This window comes from Mandrillus leucophaeus, unplaced genomic scaffold, assembly GCF_000951045.1.
Source record: "Mandrillus leucophaeus isolate KB7577 unplaced genomic scaffold, Mleu.le_1.0 Scaffold929, whole genome shotgun sequence".
NCBI lineage: Eukaryota > Metazoa > Chordata > Mammalia > Primates > Cercopithecidae > Mandrillus > Mandrillus leucophaeus.
In genome coordinates this window covers 864,055-887,191 of record NW_012110130.1, presented here as the reverse complement: position 1 = coordinate 887,191, position 23,137 = coordinate 864,055, and the positions used below count along the sequence as shown (strand labels likewise).

The 23,137-nt window shown below is 46.1% G+C and overlaps 1 protein-coding gene across 1 annotated transcript in view; it reads right to left on the bottom strand.

Annotated features, from left to right (window-relative positions):
- Positions 1-23,137, bottom strand: part of PAX5 (paired box 5) — a 99,733-nt gene that overhangs the window by 69,381 nt on the left and 7,215 nt on the right. The window contains exons 2-4 of the mRNA XM_011970123.1: positions 16,921-17,086; positions 11,223-11,420; positions 2,793-2,857 (exon numbers count right to left, since the gene is read on the bottom strand). Of these exons, the coding sequence (XP_011825513.1) occupies positions 2,793-2,857; positions 11,223-11,420; positions 16,921-17,086 (429 nt within the window). The remainder of the gene's footprint in view (positions 1-2,792; positions 2,858-11,222; positions 11,421-16,920; positions 17,087-23,137) is intronic.

The window sequence follows — 23,137 nt, the reverse complement described above, 5'->3', positions numbered from 1 at the left end:
TTTTTTAAAAATTAGCCAGATGTGGTGGCACAAGCCTATAGTCCCAGCAACTCAGGAGGCTGAGGCAGGAGGATCACTTGAGCCCAGGAAGTCGAGGTTGTAGTGAGCTATGATTGTGCCACTGTACTCCAGCCAGGGCAGCAGAGCAAGACCCTGTCTCAAAAGTAAAAATAAAAAATAAAAGACACAGAGTGGTGATTTGAACCCGGAGACTAAAGCCTTAATCCCTATAACTAATCTGCTTCTCACTAATAAATAATGAAGAGCAATAATATACTTCACATGAATGCAGTACTTTTCATCTGATGATTGCAACAGCCCAGAGTGCTATTATTTATCCCCATTTATCAAATGAGGAAACTGAGGCTCCACAGGGAAAGTGATTCAGTCATCTAGCTAATAAACAGTGACATCAGAACTTAGCCTTGGGTTTACTTACTTAAAGTCTACATTTCCCCTACCCAGAGACAGGGGCAGTGGTTGGTGACTTACTGTGACTGAGGCTAGGTCTCAAAGTTCCTAAGAATAAGAATTGGATGGGAGGCAGGGGGCAACTTTTGTGCAAGTTTCACATTAACTTCTGGCCCCAGAATCCTAGGGAGAGATCAGTTCATCAGCAGGGGCCTCTCTAGCTATACAGCTGAATTGCCATTTCTGGGCTGTGGGAATTCTTTCTTGGTTCATTAAAACCTACAGACCAATCTCAGACACACTTCCTTGGGCTATAACCAGCTGGAGGCAGGTGGAGCCACCTTTGACTCTTGAGAGTAGGAAATCACTAGAAATGGCGGTGACTGCCTGAGAAGCCCTTCATGGCTTCCCTTTGGAGCAGATCCAGCTCCTGGCTCCTACAAACCTAGAGGGAGCCATGCCTTTCTTCTTACATTTCAGTTTGATCTTACATCTTCCTTAAGAGACACAGAAGCAGAAATTGTTAACTTCTCTTTTTCTTCACCAGAAGAAGCTCCTTAAAATAGATTTATGCAAATCCCACAACCTTTTCTGTATTAACATGTAAAAAACAGAGGAAGAAAGAAGATCCCAAGTCACTTGGTACTTTAAACAACAAGCACCATGTATAACCAAGGCTCATCATGTTGCTGGCAGAGCCCATGACATTCATTTTGGTGTTTTGTGATTGCTCTAGGCTCAAAAGACCCAGATTCCACTTCTGGCTCCACCACTTACCGGCAACATGACCTAGGGCTAGTTATTTCATCTCTCTAAGTTTCAGTTTCATCACTTCTCGGTAAGTTTGTGAACTCTAAGGGGCTATATGTATGCGAGATATAGTTTAATTTAAAAATTTCTGGAACAGAACAAAACATGCTGCTGACCTACAGTAGAATTATTCCTCTAAACCAAATGAAAGAATATTAGCAGTTACACCTATCTGATTTTCAGTGCTATGTGACCTGAAATCGTTGGTCAGCTACAAGTGAAATCTCAGCCACAAATATTCCCCCAGAAAGCCTTCCTTCACCCTCTTCACCCTAGCCCAACACAGCTGGTGCTTCCTTCCCTTCTGCCCCCACGGCACCCATCCCTTCTTCTTGAGCTTCATCTCTGTTTTGCAAACTTCTCTTCATTATATTCCCCCTTTACCTTGAGAATGGGGATCGTGTCTTCCCTTTCTTATAGGCTTGGCCTCTGATGCCAAGGTCTGCACCGCAGGGACTTAGCAGACACTTTCTGAAGGGATTACTAAATGAGGAATTATTTCATGGCAGGGAGGAAATCTGTCTTACCTTTATCCAAAGAGCCAACCATGGAGGATCAGAGGCCTCAGCGAGCACCTGGTTAGTGCCCCTCCATCAACAAATGAGGAAACTGAGGCTCAGGGAGGTGAGAGGACTTTTACATTTTACTGGGTGAGTTAATGACAGAGTTGGAACCAGAGGCCAGGCCTCTGTCCGTTCCCCATCACCGTGTGAGTTCAAGTTTTCAGTTAAAGAAGGAGTAACAAAAGTGTGAAAATGTTATACAATCTGAGGTGTGATTCTACAGGATTGACTGTGGCAACCAGAAGTGTCAGAGACTTGCTGAATCATTGCCCACTTTCTTATATAGTACAATAACTTTTCCCCCAGCTAACCAGTGGTGTATCTTGTATCCCAAGTGGAGAAATAATACACCTTAAATAGACACGTGTCATTTCACAATCTTTGAAGGGAAGACAAAGGACATTTCTGAATTCTTGAGCACTAAGAAGTATGACTCCTCTGTTGGGTCATGGCCACTCCCAGACATCACCTGTGAGCGCCGGAAACCCCACTGGCAGCCCTTGACAGTTCACAGAGTTCATGAGATCGAAGCAAGAGAGAGAGAAAGTAAGTTTGGGAAGTTTTGCCACATCTTCACTCAAGACTGCAAGTGCACAAAGAATTGTAGAAGGGCTGGTTGATAGAAGAAAAAAACACATTCAAAACTACTTACTGACTAATGATGCAGAAAATGTTATGAATAAGTATCCCTTTCTTGATTTATTACTTTAATTATCTGACATTCTATAGACCCCCATTAGTGGATTTTTTTTTTTTGGCTTAGATTTCAATTTTCTGTCTCATGGTGAAAGCTATTTATCATAATAATCAGTAAAATTCAAAACCTTTTAGCAGTATTTATAAAATTCATTTACCAGGTTCAGCCCTTGGAGAATGACAAAGAAGGCGCATTAGTACGTGTGCTGAAGTGTTTTATGCAGAATTATCTGTCCATAAGAATGATTAAAAGTTCTTTAGAATATTTGGAGCCCATTAGATTTTTAAATTTTTTTTAAAAGTTCCTCTTACCTATGCTGTGACTGGAAGCTGGGACTGGTTGATTGGGTGGCTGCTGTACTTTTGTCCGGATGATCCTGTGGGCAGTTGGAAAAAAAAAATGGCTATTTACCGTCAGGAAGGAGAAGAGACCTCAACCAGCTATGCACAGACAACCAGAAAACTCATACCCAAACTGGGCCATGGATCGAGCTGAGGCAGAGGGGCAGAGGTGGAGGGAGATTATAAACCCAGGCTTGGAATCTGGAGGATGGAAGGTTTATGGACTAGTCCCAACTTTGCTTCTGTTTTCCTGGGTGTCTTTGTATAATTTGCACCCCATCTCTGGGCTTCAAGTGCCTCTTCTGAAGAAAGAGGACGATGTGTTAACATTACAAGTAAGCATCCATATCTCGAGTATAGCTCTAGCTCCATAACAGACTCATTGACTTTAGGGAGTCCTTCCCTTCCCTAGACCTCAGCCTCCCATCTGTGGAATGAAGGAACTGAACTAGGTAACCTCCCTGTCCTCTGGCAGTGCTCGTGTGCTGGTTTCTCTGCCCTAGAGAACACATAAGGAGGGATAACACCCCTTCCCTTAGGAAGTTGCCAAGGGAGGGATGTATGTGTTGTTCTGATACTAGGGAGGATCAAAGTGCTGCCAGGAGACATCTGATTTGGCTTTCTTAAGAGGAAGCCTACCTTGCCCCAGACCTCATGGAAAGGATCCACAGGGCTGGAGCCAGTGATATCCTGGTCTGTCTTTTCAGAGACCTTGCTCACATTCTAATAGAAACTCCACTGTGACCTTGACCAAGTCCATTCCATTGTGGACCTCGATACAATGACGGAGTTGGAACAGACCACTCTACTTATTTTAAGTAATCGAATCATTTTTGGAAAAGAAAAAAGATCTTATGGAAAAGCCCTGTACATAAAAGAGATAATAGCAGTACTGCTTTCCCTTGGCCACCTGACCGCTCTAACATTCTTCTGCAGAACCTTAGGCTCTGGGGAGTCTGTAGACTTCCAGCAAGGACAATGCATGTGCAAGACCGCAAGCCCGGAGCATCTGAGAGCAGCAGAACAGGGCCACGTCAAAAGCTCCTTGGGATCTACCAGAAAGCTCCTTCCTTGGCATTTGAGAGAAGAGTGGGTCATAATAAAATGTCCAGTTTCTTTGGGAAAGTTCTATTCCAGTCTCAAACTATTACCTTTTGAAAGGACATTTATTAGAGTTTTTCCTCATTATAAAAGTAATATGTGTTCATTGTAGACTCTTTGGACAGCATGGGAAAGTATAAAGAAGACATCTAAAAAACATATTTTGGTGTATTTCCTTTATACCAACATTCCTGGGCATATTTAGAAATATCCATTTTTCTTTTAACAAAATCAGGATTTGCCATGTATACAGTTTTTTGTTGCTGTTGTTTGTTTTGAGACAGAGTCTTGCTCTGTTGCCCAGGCTGGAGTGCAGTGGTGCGATCTCAGTTCACTGCAACCTCCACCTCCTGGGTTTGAGTGATTCCCCTGCCTCAGCCTCCCAAGTAGCTGGGATTACAGGCACACGCCACCATGCCCAGCAATTTTTTTTTTTTTTTTTTTGAGACGGAGTCTCTCTCTGTTGCCCAGGCTGGAGTGCAGTGGCATAATCTTGGCTCACTGCAACCTCCGCCTCTTGGGTTCAAGTGATTCTCCTGCTTCAGCCTCCAGAGTAGCTGGAACTACAAGCGCATGCCACCACACCTTTTGTAGTTTTAGTATTTTTAGTAGAGAAGGGGTTTCACCATGTTAGCCAGGCTGGTCTCGAACTCCAGACCTCAAATCGTCCGCCCACCTTAGCTTCCCAAAGTGCTGGGATAACAGGCGTGAGCCACCGCGCCCAGCCTCCATGTATACAGTTTTGCATCTTGCGCTTTTCATGCAACATTCTATCAGAAGTTTTTTCACATTCCAGACCATTAATATCTGAAAGTTTATTCTGAGGATGCACTGGGTCTCCAGCTTGTACAAATGAAGAAGAAGGACAGAAGTAACAGGTGGGTGCCTCCCCTTAAACTTAATGGGCAGTAGCCTCTGCCCTCTCCGATCTTACAGCTTGGTGCTGGGCACCAAGGGCACTCCGTGTCCTCGGCTGATAGCCTGGGAATGGACTTTTCTGTTCACCCTATAGTCTCACCACACACGCAGGTCATCTGGAGCCTGGCTACTTGAGCTTAGCAAGGAGCCTCTTGCCCTTTTCTAATCAGTCAGCTTAAATATTCCCTCAAATACATTCAGATTGTTGGTTTGTTTTCCCTAATATTCAAACCACTTATTTTAACTAAGCAAACTCGAAGCATATTGGACAAAGTTCTGGGAGTGAGGTTGTCTTTTCAGTCACCTGGAAGTAAGCTGGCATCTGATCTAATGTTTACATTTTTGTGTATATCACTGTCTGTGTGTGTGTGTGTCTACAGAGATATTGCTGGATATGTCAATATATGGATATACCAGACATAAATATAGTTACATATAAATATATGGCAAAAAAAAGCCACTGTAATTCAGCTTAAAATCCTTACTTTTCAAATCATTGCCTGGCTACTAAATTTGTATGTAAACAAAGCAAAGAAAATTATGTTTTCCTCATTTTCTTTTAAAATGTTATAAATATGACTGGAAAGCATTATTAATTGCTATAGGTCATTAAGAGGCAGCAGTAGCATAGTGTACAGGCTCTGGAACTAGAGACCACTAGAGTTTGAATTCCAGTCCTGTGGCAATTTACCGGCTACGTGATCTTAGGTAAATTACTCGGCCTCTCTGTACCTCAGTCTCTTCATCTGCAAATGGGACTAAGAATCATTCCTATCTCATAGGGTTACTATTAGGATTAAATCAATTAATTACTTAAAACAGTGGCTGCTACATACTAGGTGCTCCATAAATGTAAGATGTTATTTTCAGTGGTGTCTTTGTAAAGATTAATGACTAGCTGCAGTCCTAAAATGTTCATATTTTTCACATTTGCTTTAAAAAGCACAAGGTGAGGGCGGTGGGGGAGTGAAGATGCTCAATGGGCACAAAAAAATAGAAAGAATGAATAAGACCTAGTATTTGATAGCACAAGAGGAGACTATAGTTAGTAATAATTTAACTGTACATTTAAAAATAAAAGAGTGTAATTGGATTGTTTGTAACACAAAGAATAAATGTTTGAAGCGAGGCATACCTCATTTTTCATGGTGGGATTATTACTCATTGCATACCTGTACCAAAATATCTCATGTACCCATAAATATATGTATATATATACCTACTATGCACCCATAAAAATTAATAATAATAATAATAAAGCACAAGTGGTCCCCTTGGAAGCTGGGGAGGGGAAGGTAACCATTCTCACACTCTGTTTTAAGGCTGAAGCCGGGCTGTTCTTTATAAAGGGGGATCTCAGAGTTACAGGGAAGCTTCTGAAGCCGCCCCCAGGGGTGAGAGATTTTGCTCATCTGCCTTTAGCAGTCACCGAGTAAAAACAAAGAGCATCAGCTTCCACCGAGAAGAAACTGTAGTGGGAAGAACAAGACTGTAATTGAATCATAGCAACTCTAAACAAATTTAAAATTTTTAAAATGACAGGCTGTCAAGACTCATCCAATGAGAGCACACTCAGGACCTTTCCTAAGCCAGAGACGGTTGGGCTGAGTTGGCGGTCACACCAAACTGCACATCCTTTACCTGCTGAGCGTGAGCAGGATCCCGGCTGCCGTACTGCAGAGCACACTACACTGTCCAAGAGAGAAGGGAGCTCAGCATCAAACTCTTCCTATGGATGAGGAAACTAAGGCCCAAGACGCTCAAATGACTTGCCCAGAGTTGCACAGCAGCGAGTCAGCCCAGACTCCCAGCTCCCATGCCCCAGCATTTTACTTTAAGCCACATTCAAAGGAAGCTCGGTCCCTCTGCTAAATACTTCCTATGTGAGGCATAAAGGTTATTTGGATTTCAAACCCACTTAGAATTTGAGGTTTAAAACTCTGAGGGACTTTGTGGCATTTAAGGATCCCATGGAAACATCACTCTTCCTTCTTTGAAAGGCTAGGCTTCTCACCATCATCCCACACCCCCCGCCCCACCGCCAGTCCTCACAAAATTACAGTGAAAGAGAAAATCATGGTGCCTTGAAAAAGGAAACATGAAAATAAGGCTGAAGAAACACCCACATCTATGGCACTGATCAAATTGCCACCAATGCAGTAAGAAGTTGAGAATCCAAAACCCAGGGGTCCAACTGTTCCAAGCTGTGAGGGGCCCCACAGGTGGCACCCAGGCCTGTGACTGTTGTGGAGAAGAAAGAGGACACAGATAGAAGTCAATGTGAGTGGATCGCTTGAGTCCAGGAGTTCGAGACCACCCTGGGCAACGAGATGAAACCCCATCTCTACAAAAAAATGCAAAAAATTAGCCAGGCATGGTGGTGGCACCTGTAGTCCTAGCTACATGGGAAGCTGAGGTGGGAAGATCACCCAAGCCTGGGAGATCAAGTCTGCAGTGAGCCATGATTGCGCCTGTGCACTCCAGCCTGGGCAACAGAGTGAGACCCTGTCTCAAAAAAACAAACAAAGAAAGAAAGAGGAAATGGATAAACAATCTCAGAAGGCCTGCCACCAAAATTAGAATTAAGAGCAGAACTAACAAAACATCTTCCCCAGGGCCACCTCCAGCCTGGGACAAGTTTTGCTTACGGTATATTTGTTTTTATTTGAATTAGTTGCTAATATTTTTAAGTTGGGAGATTTTTCATAAATATCTGATTTCTAGCTTCTCTTGAAAAATCAGAACACCCAATAATACTGGCCCCACGTTCTCACATGACCCAACCAGTTGAAAGGCTAAACAGAGCTGCTCCTCTAAACTGGGAGTGCCACTTGTAGTCCCCACCCCTTGGCCACGGTGCTGGAATAGAAGAAGGAAGACCCCATTCCACCCACCATTTGGGTCAGCTTTGGGATGGCCACCTCCAGTGGACACTCAGGCTGGATTCCAGCAATCCCTGCAGGTTGTGCAGCCTCCCAGCACATGTTTGTCCATAAGAAGTCAAATGAACAAGGTGATCTATGTCCCAGGAAATCCCCTACCAGCCTAACAGAACTAGTTCAGTGATGCTCAGCCTCTTGTCAGTCATGGTTTAGGTTGGTGCCCTGGAAGATAACAGGAAGGCACATACTCCTAGGGGTGAACCATGGAGACGCCCCTATGGCTATGAGAATAGCCACAAATCCAGCCATCACTTCCTCCGCAGCTGTTTGAAATCAGGAAGAGTGAAAAGTTGCCTCCGAGGGAGGCAGGGGCTGGGAGAGCTGTGAACTCTCTTACACAGTGTCATTTGCAAGGCAGGCGTTTAGAAGCTGCATTCATCTGAATGCAGTGGGAGCTTTGCCTTCATCTGAAAAATAAAACTGTATGCTGGGATGGCTCTGGCTTTGGGGGGTTGGGGGTGGGGAAGGCAGCCACATGAGATTGTCCTACACTTAGTGAGCTGTCACTGAAGACAGCAGGAAGGAGCCAGAGAATACTCCCAAAAAGAAGCCCCCAGCGAGGAGCACTGGAGAGGGCTAAGGATGAGAGAGGGCAGGCAGCCAGGCAGCAGAACGGGTAGCCTGCGAGGCTCTGAAATGGAGAAGAAAATACTTGTCCTCCCCCTTGTCTCTCGTCTCACAGACCCTCAGTTCTGTCACTCGCAGAGTCCTACAGGACGGTGGTGGAAAGAAACTAGCCCTCCTCTTATGATCGGGAAACCTGGGTTCTACCCCCATGTCTATCTCCAAGTCACTGTTCTCTGCACTCTCCACCTTGGCCTCTGTTGCTACACCTGCCACAGGATAGAGTCAAGCCTTAAGGACTATAGGAGACCACAGACGTGAAAGCACCTTAGCGGCACAGACTGCCTGGCCATGGCTTTGAACAGCACACCCAGGACGCCCCTGAGGCTAGCCATGGTCCTGCAGCCAGCAGTTAGAACCTCCCCACAGCACAAGTCCAGGCAGAAAGCATCAGTGGGTCAGTGATCTCTCCTGACCACATATCCCATGCCCCTTGGCAGCTCTATTTGTAACCACTGCTCTATTTGCCTCATACATTTCTTTCACATCACTTCATTTTTGACTTAAATAAAGTTATTGTGTAAGGCAATTAGAGTTCCCTACTGTAAGTGGGTAGGTGGGAGTGTTGAGGGGGCGTTCACAAAGTTCACAAACTCACTGGTTTAGCATGTTACTTACATTTTTCTAAAATACATTAAAATAAATGTATTACAAAACAATGTGAATCCTTGCATCTTTGCATTATAGGGGATGTAAACCAATGCTCTGTAAATAAGTTATGCTCATCCTTCAAGGCATTTTTCATTGAAATTAGTTGCCTCCATTAAAAAAATATAGATTAAGCTAGGTGCGGTGGCTCACACCTGTAATTTCAGCACTTTGGGAGGCTGAGATAGGAGGATTGCTTGAGCCCAGGAGTTCGATACCAGCCTGGGCAACATAGGGAGACCCCATCTCTAAAAATAATAATAATAATAATTTAAATATAAAGATTTCATATACAGAAATATACATACATACATCTACACAAGCCCCAGCTTCTGCCTTCTCTTGAAGAATGCAAAAAATCTGGCAAACACTGGACCCATGTTCCTGGCAGCATTCGGCTGGAGCTAAGAAGCAGTGCTCCTTTAATAGAACTTGTGCTGTCTAGCTTGCCAGGGACCCAACCTCTCCCCATCGTCTTATGGCTGGCCTGCTTCCCTCATTACCTTATCTGCCTGGCCCCATGTAAGGCATTAGATTTTGTGACCCCCATGGACTACCTAAGGTTATCTTGCAAACCGCCGATTATATGTGTACTCTACGTTGGGAAACCTGTGGGTCCCCAAAGCCTGACCAGGGGTTTGGCTGATGTTCCTCTGCAGAGCAGGCCAGCTGCCTGTCATGTTGTTTTGTGTCATGGAAATCTTGCAAAGAGCCAGAAGTATGGGGCTCATAAAACACACTGGAGCCTCTTATAATCCAGAAAAAAGAACAGGAGTTATCCCCTCTTCCCCAAAACCTACCATCATCATTGTTACCTCCTCAGTAAGTTTGTCCAGGTGCATCAGGCTTCTAAGTGCATGTCAGAACCCCACCCTGGACAAAGAGCCCCTCTAGAACAGACCAAGAAACTGTGTGCCTGATTCTCCTCTATTTCCCCTGCACCGTGCATGATGTCAGGGCCTCTGTAAAGGTTTGCCAAGAGAAGAAAAACAGGCTAACCATTTACAAAATAGCAGGACTCAAAATGTGAACACATGCACTCCCACGGCGATCTGTGCATTTGAGTCATCACAGAAGGATCCACTATCAGGACAAGAGGCTCTCACTCTAGTCTGACCGACCACCTCTTTCTGCCAGGAGTGAGGGTCCTCTATGCCCACACAGGCTCTGCACTGATGATGGTAGGGTGTGATTTGGAGAAATGGAAACTGTCCAGGTTTCCAGGCTGCTGCCTTCTCTTTTCTCTGCAGAGTTTAGAGAACCATCATTTCTGTTCATCTCTGAACTTCATTCCTAACTCTGTGGGTTTAAATGGAGTTGAGATTGCATCATCTACAACGGAAAACTTTCTTCCATACGTTTATTTTTAAAGCTCTGAGAGCACCCTTCCATGTATCTTGGATCAGACTGGAAAGGAAAGGGAGCTGTGTGGCTCCCAGGAAGATCTTGTGCATGACACCCAGGGTGTTTCTCTGGTTCTTTCTCTCCATGTGTAAGATTCCATGTGTGAGTTGGGAAAAGGACAACTCCATTGCTCCAGAGCATCTTAGCATCCTGGACAACACCCCTGGAGTTGAAGACGCACATCAGAACTACTGGGGTTCTGGGCTCTCGGAGAATGGAAGAGCCTTGTCAAGGTCCCACTTCGAGTTTGTGGCAGAGCTGGAACAAGGAGCCAAGTCTCCCAACTCCAAGTCAGAGCTATGTTCCCCTCACTCACTGGCTCAAGCTCCGCCCAAACTGGAGGCAGGATTTTCTTCCTGGGAACCTTTGAGATGGGCCAGTGCCAAGACCTTGAGCCTAGGTTTACAGGGACAGCAACATTTGTGAAGGCCTAGTCAGGACAATTCACTGCGAAGTGTTCCACACATATAGGTGGGTGGTAAAGGGAGGGATAGAAATAACTCTGGGCTCAGAAGAACCTCGAGCAGCCAGAGTGTTGGCATGCTCCCCTCTCCCTGGGCCTAGGACTCCTACCCACTTTGGAAAGAAGAAGAGAAGGGTAACAGAGACCCAGTGGGCCCCATTAGCATCTCTCCTGTTCAGTAACCCCTAAGGGGCTTTGGTGAAAAGAGAGACCAGATCTTCAGGAAAGGCACATGCAGAGCCTCCAGAACACCCTGCCATCCTCCCAAATCCCCAGCCCCCACAGGCACGAGCTCCTCACCTGTTGATGGAACTGACGCTAGGCACGGTGTCATTGTCACACACCCGCTCCGCCAGCAGCCGGTCCCTGATCTCCCAGGCAAACATGGTGGGATTTTGGCGTTTATACTCAGCGATTTTTTCCACCACTTTGGGTGTGGCGACCTTTGGTTTGGATCCTCCAATTACCCCAGGCTTGATGCTTCCTGTCTCATAATACCTAGGACCCAAAGAGAAAGAAGCTTAGCCATGAGGAACCAGTAAAGTGGATGTTGGCAACAAAATAATGGGCTACTTGGTCCAGGAATCGTCTGGATCTGCACGTTCCAATACAGTAGCCACCAGCCAGATGAGGCTTTTGAACATTTGAAATATGGCTAGTCTGAATCAAGATGTGCTGTAAATATAAAACACACACCGAATTTTTAAAACAGTACCAAAAAAACATAAAATATCTCAATAATTTTGATAGTATGTTGAATGTTTGATATTAAGTTATATGTTGAAATAACCATTTTTATATATTGAGTTAAATAAAATATATAATTAAAATATAATACCTCTTTTTATTTTACTTTTCTTAATGTGCTACTAGAAAATTTTAAATTGCATACACAGCTCTCATAGTATTTCTTTTTTTTTTTTTTTTTTTGATGGAGTCTCCTCTTGTTGCCCAGGCTGGAGTGCAATGGCATGATCTCAGCTCACTGCAACCTCTGCCTCCTGGGTTCAAGTGATTCTCCTGCCTCAGCCTCCCGAGTAGCTGGGATTACAGGCATGCACCACCACGCCCAGCTAATTTTGTATTTTTAGTAGAGACGGGGTTTTACCATGTTAGGCTGGTCTCAAACTCCTGACCTCAGGTGATCCACCTGCCTCGGCCTCCCAAAGTGCTGAGATTATAGGCATGAGCCTCCGCGCCTGGCCAGTCTCTCATTGTATTTCTTTTGGACAGCACTGGCTAAGCATTAACAAAATTCTTTCACATTGATCTACCATTTTATAGTTTACAGAAAACTTTTGAGTCAGTTTTCCCATTTTATCTCCGACAGTTCTAAAGTACATAAATTGCTTTGAATTAATGAATGAGTGAATGAACAAATAAATGAAAAGGTCCTGACCTACAGGTATAAAGCAGAGATTCATCAAGGTTAAACAGTTTTCCTAGGGTCACACAAGACCAAATGGGCAAGCCAGGGCTGTGGCTCAGCCTCTTGAACTAAAATTTCCCCAATAAGGTACCTTACACCTTTGATTTGCCAGCTCTTCCAAGCCCTAGCACAATCTCCAGCATTGTATGAAACTATCCCCTGAAATGCAACTTATTTTTCCATAAGAGAAAAATAATAATCTTGGTGTAAAATTAAAAGGAATGTTGAATTGCAGAATTATCTGAAAATACGTGTTGTAAGTCAAAACCCAAGCAATCGGAAAAACCAACCACAAGTCACAGCAACCCTTCCAGGGACCTCCCCTGAGGTAAATGGCTGTTTCTAAGGACATTTCCATGCTATCAGCATTTGCTCATTAAGGAAAATAGGATGTCAGGATTTTACAGTAAAACCGAGACCGAGAAGAAGAGTGCCATGAAAGATCATTTCAGGCGGGAAAAAAAAAAAAAAAATGACATGATTCCTTTTCTGAATCTGAGCCATTCCTGGATGTCTCTCTCAATATTTACAGAAGAATTCTTGATTTCCTTTTCCAAGAAAATTAACTTGCAGTTGAATCTTTTTTAAAAAACCAAAAAGACATTTTTTAAATGACTAGTAATTTTCAAACCTCACAAGAGTTGATGATAGGCAAGGGAACGAGGTGATTCTGAGATGGGTAGAAAATGTTACCCAAGATTCCTGGTCACATTTATAGAGATGCTGAAATTCTCAGCCTGGGTAAGTTTGGGTAAGGCCAAGTTAGTGAATATCCTAAAAGAGATGAAATAATTTGGAAGCAGTGATGTGATAGTGAAATGTCTGTTTTTCATTGAAAAGAGTGAGTCATTTGCAAATTTTGACCATAAGGCAAAAACTCAACCTATCTTCCCTCTTTCTAAACAATTGCTTTCAGCAATTTTCCTGTAATTGCCAAAAAGTTATTACTCACAAACAACTTTTTAACAATATCCCAAAAAAGCCAGAAGTCTAGAAAAGCACCCTAAATCAAGGCACACAGCAATCTCTGCAGCTTCCAATTGTCCTATCAATTTTATAATGTAAAGTCAATTTTTACTATAACACAACTAATTATAATTCAGCCACAGCGCCCTGTAGTTTACAGAGCTCTTCCTCGAATTATCTTGATCCTCACACTAACCCTGCAAGGCCACAGAGATTTATAGAAGGAAAAATAAATGATCAGAAGACTAAGTGACTTGCCTAACTCCCTTCTATAGTTAGGAACAGCCCCAGCTTTCAAACCTGACTCTAAATTCAGTGCTCTTCCCGCTAGAGCAAGCTGCTGCTTTGCTTATAAAATTTTAAATAATAATAATAATAATGATCCCTTGCAATTGCCAAGAACTTTACTATTTACCAGGCCAGGCATTTTCACATGCATTTTTCATTCATTCACTCACTCAATAGTCACCGAGTGTCTGTTAGGACAGGCAGAATCTCAGGGAAGGGGTTACGGACATTTAGACAACCCTGTCCTGGATACTCAAAATATGTTAGTTGAATGGGACTGCAACATTCACATAGCAAATCTGAGAGGGTGGCAGGCTAAAGGCCCCCACCCCAGCCCAGCCCCAACTTACATGGCTGGTGGGCGGCAGCACACAGGGCTACCTGCCCATCCCACCTGAGCAGTGCCAACTGTGGAAGGCTGCGGCCTTGACATGAGAGATCTCCGTCGTCTTTTTGACTGACACATGGGCCAGGCACTTGGAAGGCAACCCTGACAATCCCGAAACCCCAACTCGAAACTGTGTCAAATGAGGATTCAGATTTAATAACTACCCTTTCATCTCAGCAAAACAGCCGTGCAGCCCCTTGGCTTACAGACAAAAGACGAACGGCAGTCACCAACACACAATGTCCTTCAGTGCAAACAGCATTAGTTTAGCAGTCAAGAGGTGTAGGTGACTCTGACGCTAACTCTCTGTGTGATCTTAGCCAACTTACTTAGCCTCTCTAGGCCTCAATTTTTCCATTTATACAATAGGGGAAGAACGTTTGCCCTGCTTGCTTTGTGAGGCTGTTTTGAAGACAAAAATACAGACGGTTGAGAACAAGCTTTGCAAAACATAAAATAAAGAGCACGTGCAGGGGATTAAAATCCCTAGTGTTTCTTATTACTGTGTAACCTACCACCCAATTCCAATGACCTGAACCTCTCAACCAGGCTCCAGTGAAAAAAGACAGCAGCCAGGCCCTGGGTGAATTTAACTCGGCCTCAGATGCCACTGTGCTGTGCCTCTCAAGCCCCTCCGAAGGCTTGAGCTCTGTAGACTGAATGCCCACACTCCTGGCAGACCGCCCACCTTCCTGAGATGACAGGGGTCCCTGTGTGCCCCAGGGACTTTGCCTGCCTTGCCACACACTCTGAAAACCATAGCCACCACACATCGCACTCTTCCTACAATCTGTCACCTCTCGTGTGCCCATCAAATTCATTGGTGACCAAAAAAAAAAAAAAAAAATCTGTGGATTGAACAGCCCCAGTTCAGAAATTCCCAGTTACACTGTTTTAGGGCTGAACTTGTTTCTTAAAAGGCAGTTCTAATTAGAGTGACATTTTGTCTACTGTGGTTCTTAGTTATGAAAATAATGAGCTATGAAATTCCAATTTATTGTTGACAACTTAAACGGCCAGGCACCGGAGCGGCGCGTAACTTCCGAGTGCCACTCTACCTAGTGACAAATCTATTCTGGCTATGGGAGGCTGCCGGCTGGGCTTGCAAGGGTCCCTGTCCCCCTCAGTCTCCATGGGAGATTTGGAGGCTCCACAGTACCAGAACATGAGGACCCCGTGTTTGGATGTCCCCTCTGAAAAAGGCTCGGTATCTTGCCCTGAGATTTCAAACAGCGAGCAAAATGTCGGCTCAGCAAAGATATCTCAGCAAAAACAAAGGAAAGGCCTTCTTTCTCTCTCCCTCTCTCTCTCTCTCTCGGTACAATGAAGAGGCTCCACAAAAAGATATCTAGGAGCCTTTTGGCTTTAGAAGTCTGATGCTGAGATAGTCTAAAATATTGTGCTCTCTCTCCCTTTCTCCTGTCTTGTCATTTATCTCTCTTTCTATTTCTCTGCCTTTTAAAAATCACTCTCTTTTCTCTTTGTCTTCTTTTTCTCTTTTTCTTTTCTCTATCTCTCTGTCTTCTACTTTTCTTCTCTGGCTCCCATCCGCCTGCCTAAAACAACCATCTAACAAGAAAACTGTGCTAATGTCCTGCAATCGCCCCCTAACTCTGGGGTTCATTTGCTTTCTGAGTGCTAAACAGGAGTGAAGCCCACAGCCCCCACAGCTCAGGTAACCTGCACTGGGCTGAAGGATGAGGAATGAACCCTGGGATCAAGGTCCCCAAAGGAGCTGCCAGACCGCTGGTCCTAAAACTTCTTCCCTTGGCCTCAAGCAAGCAGCCTCCCCAAGGTTATTAGAAGCTGTTGCTCCTTCCATCTGAGAGAATTTCTTGAATTCCAGCAGATGAAAGGGAAGGAGCCAGCAGAAAGTCACAATGTCACTGACATACTTCAAAATATTTATTTCCTATTCAGGCGTCTGTGCTCAAACCATAATGCAAGTTACAGGACAAAGGTTGTTTTCTGACCCAGGGAAAGAAATAGTGAGAAAGCACTGAACAGCTAAACCCAAGAAAGCTCCTGCCTGCCAGGGCAGACCTAAAACAAGATCTCATGCCCAGAAACAAATCTGTGGCTTTGTTTCGGGGGTATGGTGAGACCTACATGGTCTAGGAGTCCTTTAGGCGTCATCACAACCCAGGTACTGCCTGACTAGATAAACCTGTGTCAGTCACTTTGCCGCTCTAGGTTGGTTTTCTCATCTTAAAATGTGCTTCATTGGATCATGCGGAGGCCACTGAGAAAATAAACGGGAGTGCTAAAAGGCTGCATGGCCCTATGGGAGAAGCCTCATTGTTACTATTTTGTTTGCAGCAAATCACCAGGTCAAGTGGCAACTTTCAAATGTCACATTTGAAAGTTGGTGTTTGGGTTTTTTTTTTTCCTCCTCTCTAATTTAACGTATATTTTGGATGCTTGTCACTGCAATGGAAATAAAAACATAGAGAAGGAAAATACTGCAGCCCAACATAACAAGGTTGATAATAACCCAAAACTGAAAGTAATGGCTGACTTTTAAAAGTGGAATATGCTTTCAAAAACATTAAAATGAAACACTGAACTCTGGTTATGTGATATTAAGGATTTTCCAACCAGTCCTACTCAGGGACCCGGCCTCGCCTAGGATGTATAAGGGAAATTCCCAAGAACGTCTTTCTCTTGAGTTCTTTAGAACAATTCACCAGGCTTTCAGAAAACATGTCAACCCTCCTGACTAAGTCACCCTATTCCACATGTCACTAGAGACAGGGGTTTCCCAGGGCTACTTGGAATTGGGGCTTTGCAAACTCTAAAGCGCTCTGCGTGTGAAACAAAATGCCGTCATGATTCTCACTATGATACTGTCATATTGGACAGCTGCTGGGTCCTGTTTCAGGTCTTTATTTGAAAGATCAAGGGGAGCCTTGAGCTCCTGCCTTTACCTGCCAAGAATTTTGCTGACACAACCATGGCTGACCCGAAGCTGCCTGGAGATGTCGCAGGGCCTGACACCTTGATGAGCAAGTTCCACTATCCTCTGGCGGACTACATCCGGGAGTGGCCGTCCATTCACAAAAACCCCCCCAAGCTGATTCACTCCTCCATGTCCTGAAACAGATCAGAAACAAAAGGAAAGGGAAAGGGTGGTTAGAACCAGTCACATAGGAGAAGCACCGCTGTGAGGACCCAGAGCCCTTCTGATCACAAATGGCGGGCAGGCTGGATGTCTTGCGCCTGGAGTCCAATCGTGCAAACTACACGAAGTCCCCAGATTGCATTTGAAAATTAATCTTAGCCTTTGTCCATCTGCAGCCAGACTGTTGAGCTATTGACAGCAAACATCCCCATACTATTATTAGCATTTTCCCCGTAATTTTTCTAAACAATGAAATGTGTGAAGACCTCAATGTAAATGAAATGGGCACAACTTATTATGTGATGCTGAAGTCTAGGGAAGATCCTGGGGAGAAAATATGCTTTAAAATACATCACATTTAAAGAGGAAAAAAATAAAACTTGTTTCCTTTTAACAAATGTCTTTAAAAGTGAAAAAGAACAACTCCAATAAACATATATCTCAGGGAAAATTTTTAAATCAGCAATCTAATTTAAGGGCTAAGGAATTTTAAAAAAATTTAACAGCATCTGCAGAGTACTGAGGAAAACACCAACCATTGCCTTGTTTAAAACCCTCCCTTTAAGGTGAGGCTGACATGCAGACTTGACCACTGTGCTTTCTCAAAGCACACAAAAGAAATGGGTCATAGCATCTTCTACACATAGTACATTCCACTCCACTGCACGGGAATTTGTTATAAAGGAGTTTCCCTGGAATTTTTACAATGTTTTGCAATTGACAAACAGCTTTATTTTGGTGCAGGGAAAATAAAGAAACCTACAAAAGCCTCTGGGTCCCAGGTTTTACAAGGAAGGGTCCTGGGATAGATTTTAAGTAAAAGGAGTCTGAGAAAGTGCCTCCTCCACCCTTCTCTTACATCAAGGTCCAACTGGAAGGACCCAAGGACCCAAGTAAATGAAGAACCAAACCAGTAAACACAGAGTGATCCAATGCAGCAACATCATTGACCTTACAGCTGTTAATTAGTCACTCACTGACGTTGCTGTTGACTGGAGCCCAAAGTCAAGTCAAAGCATTTATTGATGCTCCTGGCAGCTCAGAGGCAAAGGAAGGAGAAATTCCCTGAACCGAGACTGGGCTAGGACTGGACAGTTCAAGGGAAAGACCTCAAAGGTCTCACACGCATATATACACTGCAACTCTAAAACATGAAATATCCACCTCATCTCAAGTTATTTCTTCCCAGTACTCAACTACTACCCAGGTTCATGAACCACATCTGAAATAAAGGGAGCAAAAACCCCCGTAATATAACGTATTTCCTAAAAACTGTCCAAGCAATCCACTCAAGTTTCCCATGAATATTTCCCAAAAATATTTCAGGCTCAGGCTTATTTCAAGGAAAAACACAATTTTATAGATAACTGAAGTACTTAGTTCCAGTTCTAAGCTGGATTTCTGATTTTCAGAATGATCTTTATTCAGTTTTGATTGTTCTAAAACACTCCAGATATAAGAAAAAGGAAAACCATTCCAAATAGGATTTTGCAGTTAGAAACATAATTGCATAGTTTTTCTAAAACAGAAAGACTGTAGCCATCCTGGTCAAGAGGCTTCAGAAGGCTTTGTTCTGGGGCTGGGAACACCTGTTTAAAAAGGTTGTACAGATCTTTCAAGGGTAGGCTGGATTTAAGTAAAAGAAAATGAATTCAAAATTGGTATAAGCTCATCTGGGAAAACAAAGGGCAGGCAAAGGAAGCTTAAATGCCCAGCACACTTTTGATATGGCCTGGGAGTCCAGTTATTATGGTCCATCTGCAATAGTCTGTTCTCTATGTCACTGACAATTGAGACTTTCTGCCCAAAACACAGTGGCAACCTTCAGAGGACTTACATTCCAAAAGCTGTCCTGCAGGACATTTGTGAGCACTGCAGGCTGTTTTGTATCATGGGAAAAACCCTAAAGGTCTCCTAGAGCCTGGTCTCTCAAGGTGAGAGCAGGTCCCCAAACCCTCTACCCTTGACCACATAGGCTGAGCTAGTAATGCTCTTTCACAATCTCATCTATAGGTCCACAGCTGACACCAGACTTGGTATGACCTGGGAGCCTCTTACCTTCCTCAACTTCCTTGAAAGGTCCCCAAGCGCCTTTGGCCTTCTCCACCATCACAATCCCACCCAATGGAGCTCTTAGAGGGTGGTGGTGAGAAGGTTTACAACTATGGTGTGAGGAAGGCCATTTACTCTGGAACTGGTCAGAAGTGAAGTCCAAAGTCTGAATGAGGCAAGGCAGGTTGGGGAACAAAAAGAGGAAAAAAGAGGTGTGTTGAGAGAAGTGCAAAAGTGGGAACTGAATGAGATAGACAAGCAGGAGAGACAGAGCCTGGAAAGGAAGCAGCAGGTTAGGCAGGCAGAGGAGAGGGAAAAGGAATAGAGAAGCTACAATAGACCAAGAAAAGAAAGATGAAGGTGGCACACAGCGAGAGGCAACAAGAAGAGAAACTGGAGGAAGCCCAGGAAGGGGCTTCTGGAGGACAGGGGACTTCTCTAGACAGAGAAGTCTAGAGACTTCTTTGTTTTCTGGTCTTGGACAACCCAAGTCCCAGCCTGTACTTCCTATGGACTCCAATTAAGTAAGGACGCATCCCGTGAAAGGGGGACTGACACAGAAACAGAGGCAAACAAATCAGGTGAAGACCAGGAAACAGACCCACAGATAAAAGAAAAAGACAGGCCACAGGACAGGGCAGACTGGGCAGTGTTTGGAGGGGAGTGAGGAGAGACAGACTGAATTGCAGAAGCTCCTGAGGCCCTTGTGGCTCTGGTCTGGAAAGGGCTGGCCTCCACAGATGCTCCTCAGGCCCTGATAAGGACATGCTACCCACCACAGGCCCTCCCAATACCACCAAAGACCATAGCTGAGCATAGGATTTTGGGGAAAGGGTCTTTGCTGACTCAGCCACAGATTGAGCTCCAGGGCCCCCATAGGATCATTAAAATTTTTCCTAGATGCACCAGAAAGAATGAAGGGGTACAGAGACAGGCAAACAGGGGCACAGGGAAAGGGCAGAGAATAAGTCTCCCTAATGGACTCTCCAATGCACAGATAGGTACTGACACATGTGGAAAGTCAGGCAGTAGACATAGATATGGTTAGACTTGACAGAGAGAGAGCTTTGCATGTGTGCATACCCACTGCCCTCTCTCTGGAATCTGAGTCCCTCCCTCTCCCCTTCTGTGAACCCTCTGAAGCCTCATTTTTATGCCTTTGTCAGATGGTCAGGGAGACCCAAGAACCAGCTCCAGCTTTGCCAATGTGAACTTCCTGAGTCAGTCCTTTTGTCTCTCTGACCTCAATATCATATTCTGTAAAATGGGTGAAGCTGAAGGTTTAGGCCACCCTCAGGTAGGACACTGGCTGTAAGTGTTTTATAACTGGTAAAGATACCTAGGGAAACAGCTCAGGAAGAGAGTAGGAGGTTACTGTGCTGATGAAAATGATGAGCCTGGAATAGTGGGTAGGGACTCCTCCAAACTCAGAAGGCCATTTCCTGGAAGCCCCTGCCCCTCTCCAAAGAAGCTATCCGGCTCTGAAGCAGTGGTAGGGGGAAGCAGTGGTAGGGGGATGGAGGCAGGGAGAGGTAACAGGAAGAAGAAACTGACAGGGCCAGGAGGAAGGTGAGGAGGTGGGACCTGATCTGATCCTCTACTACCTCAGCCACCTTCCAGGATCTGCTGCGCCCCCCACTCCCCATTGCTAGCAAGTTGGGGCCGCAGAGCAGGCCTACATTGTGCAAGAAAACAGCTTTGGGCCTCAGAACCGAGAGTGCTTCCAGAGAAGCCAAGGTCTTGCACCAGCTCTGGAAGCTAGGCTGGCTGGGGCCCAGCCCCCACTGTGCTGCCAGGGAGACTGAAAATGGGAGGGAGCAATTCCCACGGAGGGGGCAGATTGACGGCCGGGACAAGGAGGCACAGACATTAGCGGTTGGCTAACCCGCACCCGAAAGGAGCTGCCTTCTCCACACTGATGCTTAGCCGAGAGACCACCAGGTCTGATGCTATCTCCCCAAGAGCTAGGGCACAACCTCAGGGCCACGGAGCTCTGGGCAGAAGGACACAGTGAGGGCCTGTGGATTTCCACCGGTGAGCAGAGAAGCGCAGGGGCTGGTGCTCCCCATCTGTCCCCATAGTTGCTCCTTGGCTGAGCCAAGGGCTTGCCCGCCTCTCAGAGCATTTCCCCAACTGGTTTGTTTTGGGCTTCCATTGCGAGATCAGAGCCTCCCCAGAGCCAGGCTGGAGTTCGAGCCGGAAAAGGCTGTGGAGGGCACTGGGGTCACCACAGACTGGAAACCAGTTGGGCACAGGCCCCAAACCTTGAGAAATCGTTTGGACTGGAACCAGAACGGGCAGTTCCTCTGCACAGAGCTCCCCACCGCTTTGGTGGACTACTTCAGACTCAGAAAATTGACACAAAGAGAAACTGAGCTGCCCGAAGCCAGCCCTGGCTGCGTAGACAAGCTTTCCCCTGCTTGCCAGACCACTCAGCACTCGGTGGCAGACACGGACATGCTCGCCACGGGAAGCTCGCCTTCTCTCCAGCCGGGTCTCTGCTGCCTTTGTTAAATAGGGGACCTGCGACTAGGAAAGCTGGATCCCAGGCTTTGGCGCGGGGAGGGGGGGGGGGCAGGCATGGGGAGGGCTTCTAGCCCGGGAGCAACTCCCTGACCTGCAGCCCGCAGAGACCCCGAGCGGCACCCGAGCGGAGGCTGCCAAAGCCTGGCACCTTCCTCCAGCCTGGCTCTGCAGCAAACAGAAAGGAAACGCGATTCGTTCCACTTGGAATTTCCTTGAAATCTCCGAATCTAATCCGGCGTTAACTCACCGTGAGAGGAGCGCTCATCTCACAGGAGGCTGTGCTAATGGGTGAATTGGCAGGATCCCTGCGAGCCAGGGAGCCAGGCCGGCCTTGCCCTCGCCCGAAATGACCCTTCCCGTCTCCTACACACGCTGCGTCTTTCAGAGGTGGGGGTGTCTGCGTGGTGAATAATTGGCTTCCTTTTTCTTTCTTTTTGCTTTCTTATCCTCCTTTTTTAAAGGGGAGAAGCCATGAGAAAAGGCGTCCTGCAGAGAAGGACCTAATGGGGTCTTTAAGGGTCTCTGTATGAACTGGCCAGCTCCTAAGCAGAAGCTGAACTCAGAAACCGCTACTTCGTTGATTTTTCAAAGGCCCCTTCACAACTCCAGGACACCTTTGGAGCCCTAGCCCCGGTGTCCTCGCTTAGCTCTCAACCTCTTCCTCCACACATACAGACACGGGTCAGGGCCCCACTTTCCCTCCAAGCTCCAGTCTGGATCAGCCCCGCGGCTGAAAAAGGCGCCATCGGAGTAGGGGTGTGGGGCGCTGTCTGAGACTCAGACTGACCTCTCCCTACAACTTACTGCCCTCCAACTGGCCTGGCCCGGAGCCCTCTACGGGTCCAAGCCAAGGTTGTCCGAAAGAGCTGAAATGTCGCCGCCGGAGCCTTGAAAGGCTGCAGCTCGCTGCCCACGCTACGCGTTGCCGGAGGCGGGATTCCCGGACCAGGTGCTCCGGCCCCGGCGGCCAAGCGCGTTGTTTCAGGTCCCCTGCCTGGGATCCCTGCACTTTGCAAAGTTGTCTGCGCGGCTGCAGAGGTCCGAGATCCTCCCGGCCTTAGTACCTGACCCACGGTCCGGCGCCCCCAACCCGGTCCCGGCGGGAGAGTGAGAGAAGCGAGCTCGCCGCCTACTTACTATGCATGGATGCAAACGGGTCGTGCTTACAGTGTATTTCCATCGGGGCGCTCCAGACTGCAGGCCGGCCCACGCCGCCGCCTCCTGGCGCCAAGGGGCTGCCCAGGGCGGATAGGTAGCCGCGCCACCAGGCCAGGCACTGTGCGAGCTGGGCTCAGAAAACACTGCTGGAGCTTCGAGGTCTCTCTCAGAGCCTCCCTGCTGGAGACCGCCGGGAGCTGTGCGGAGAGGCGGGAAACGGTGCTAGCGCAGCCCGGCTGGGAGCGGGTGCCCAACTCCGGCTGGCTTCCCTCCCTGGCTGGCTCAAG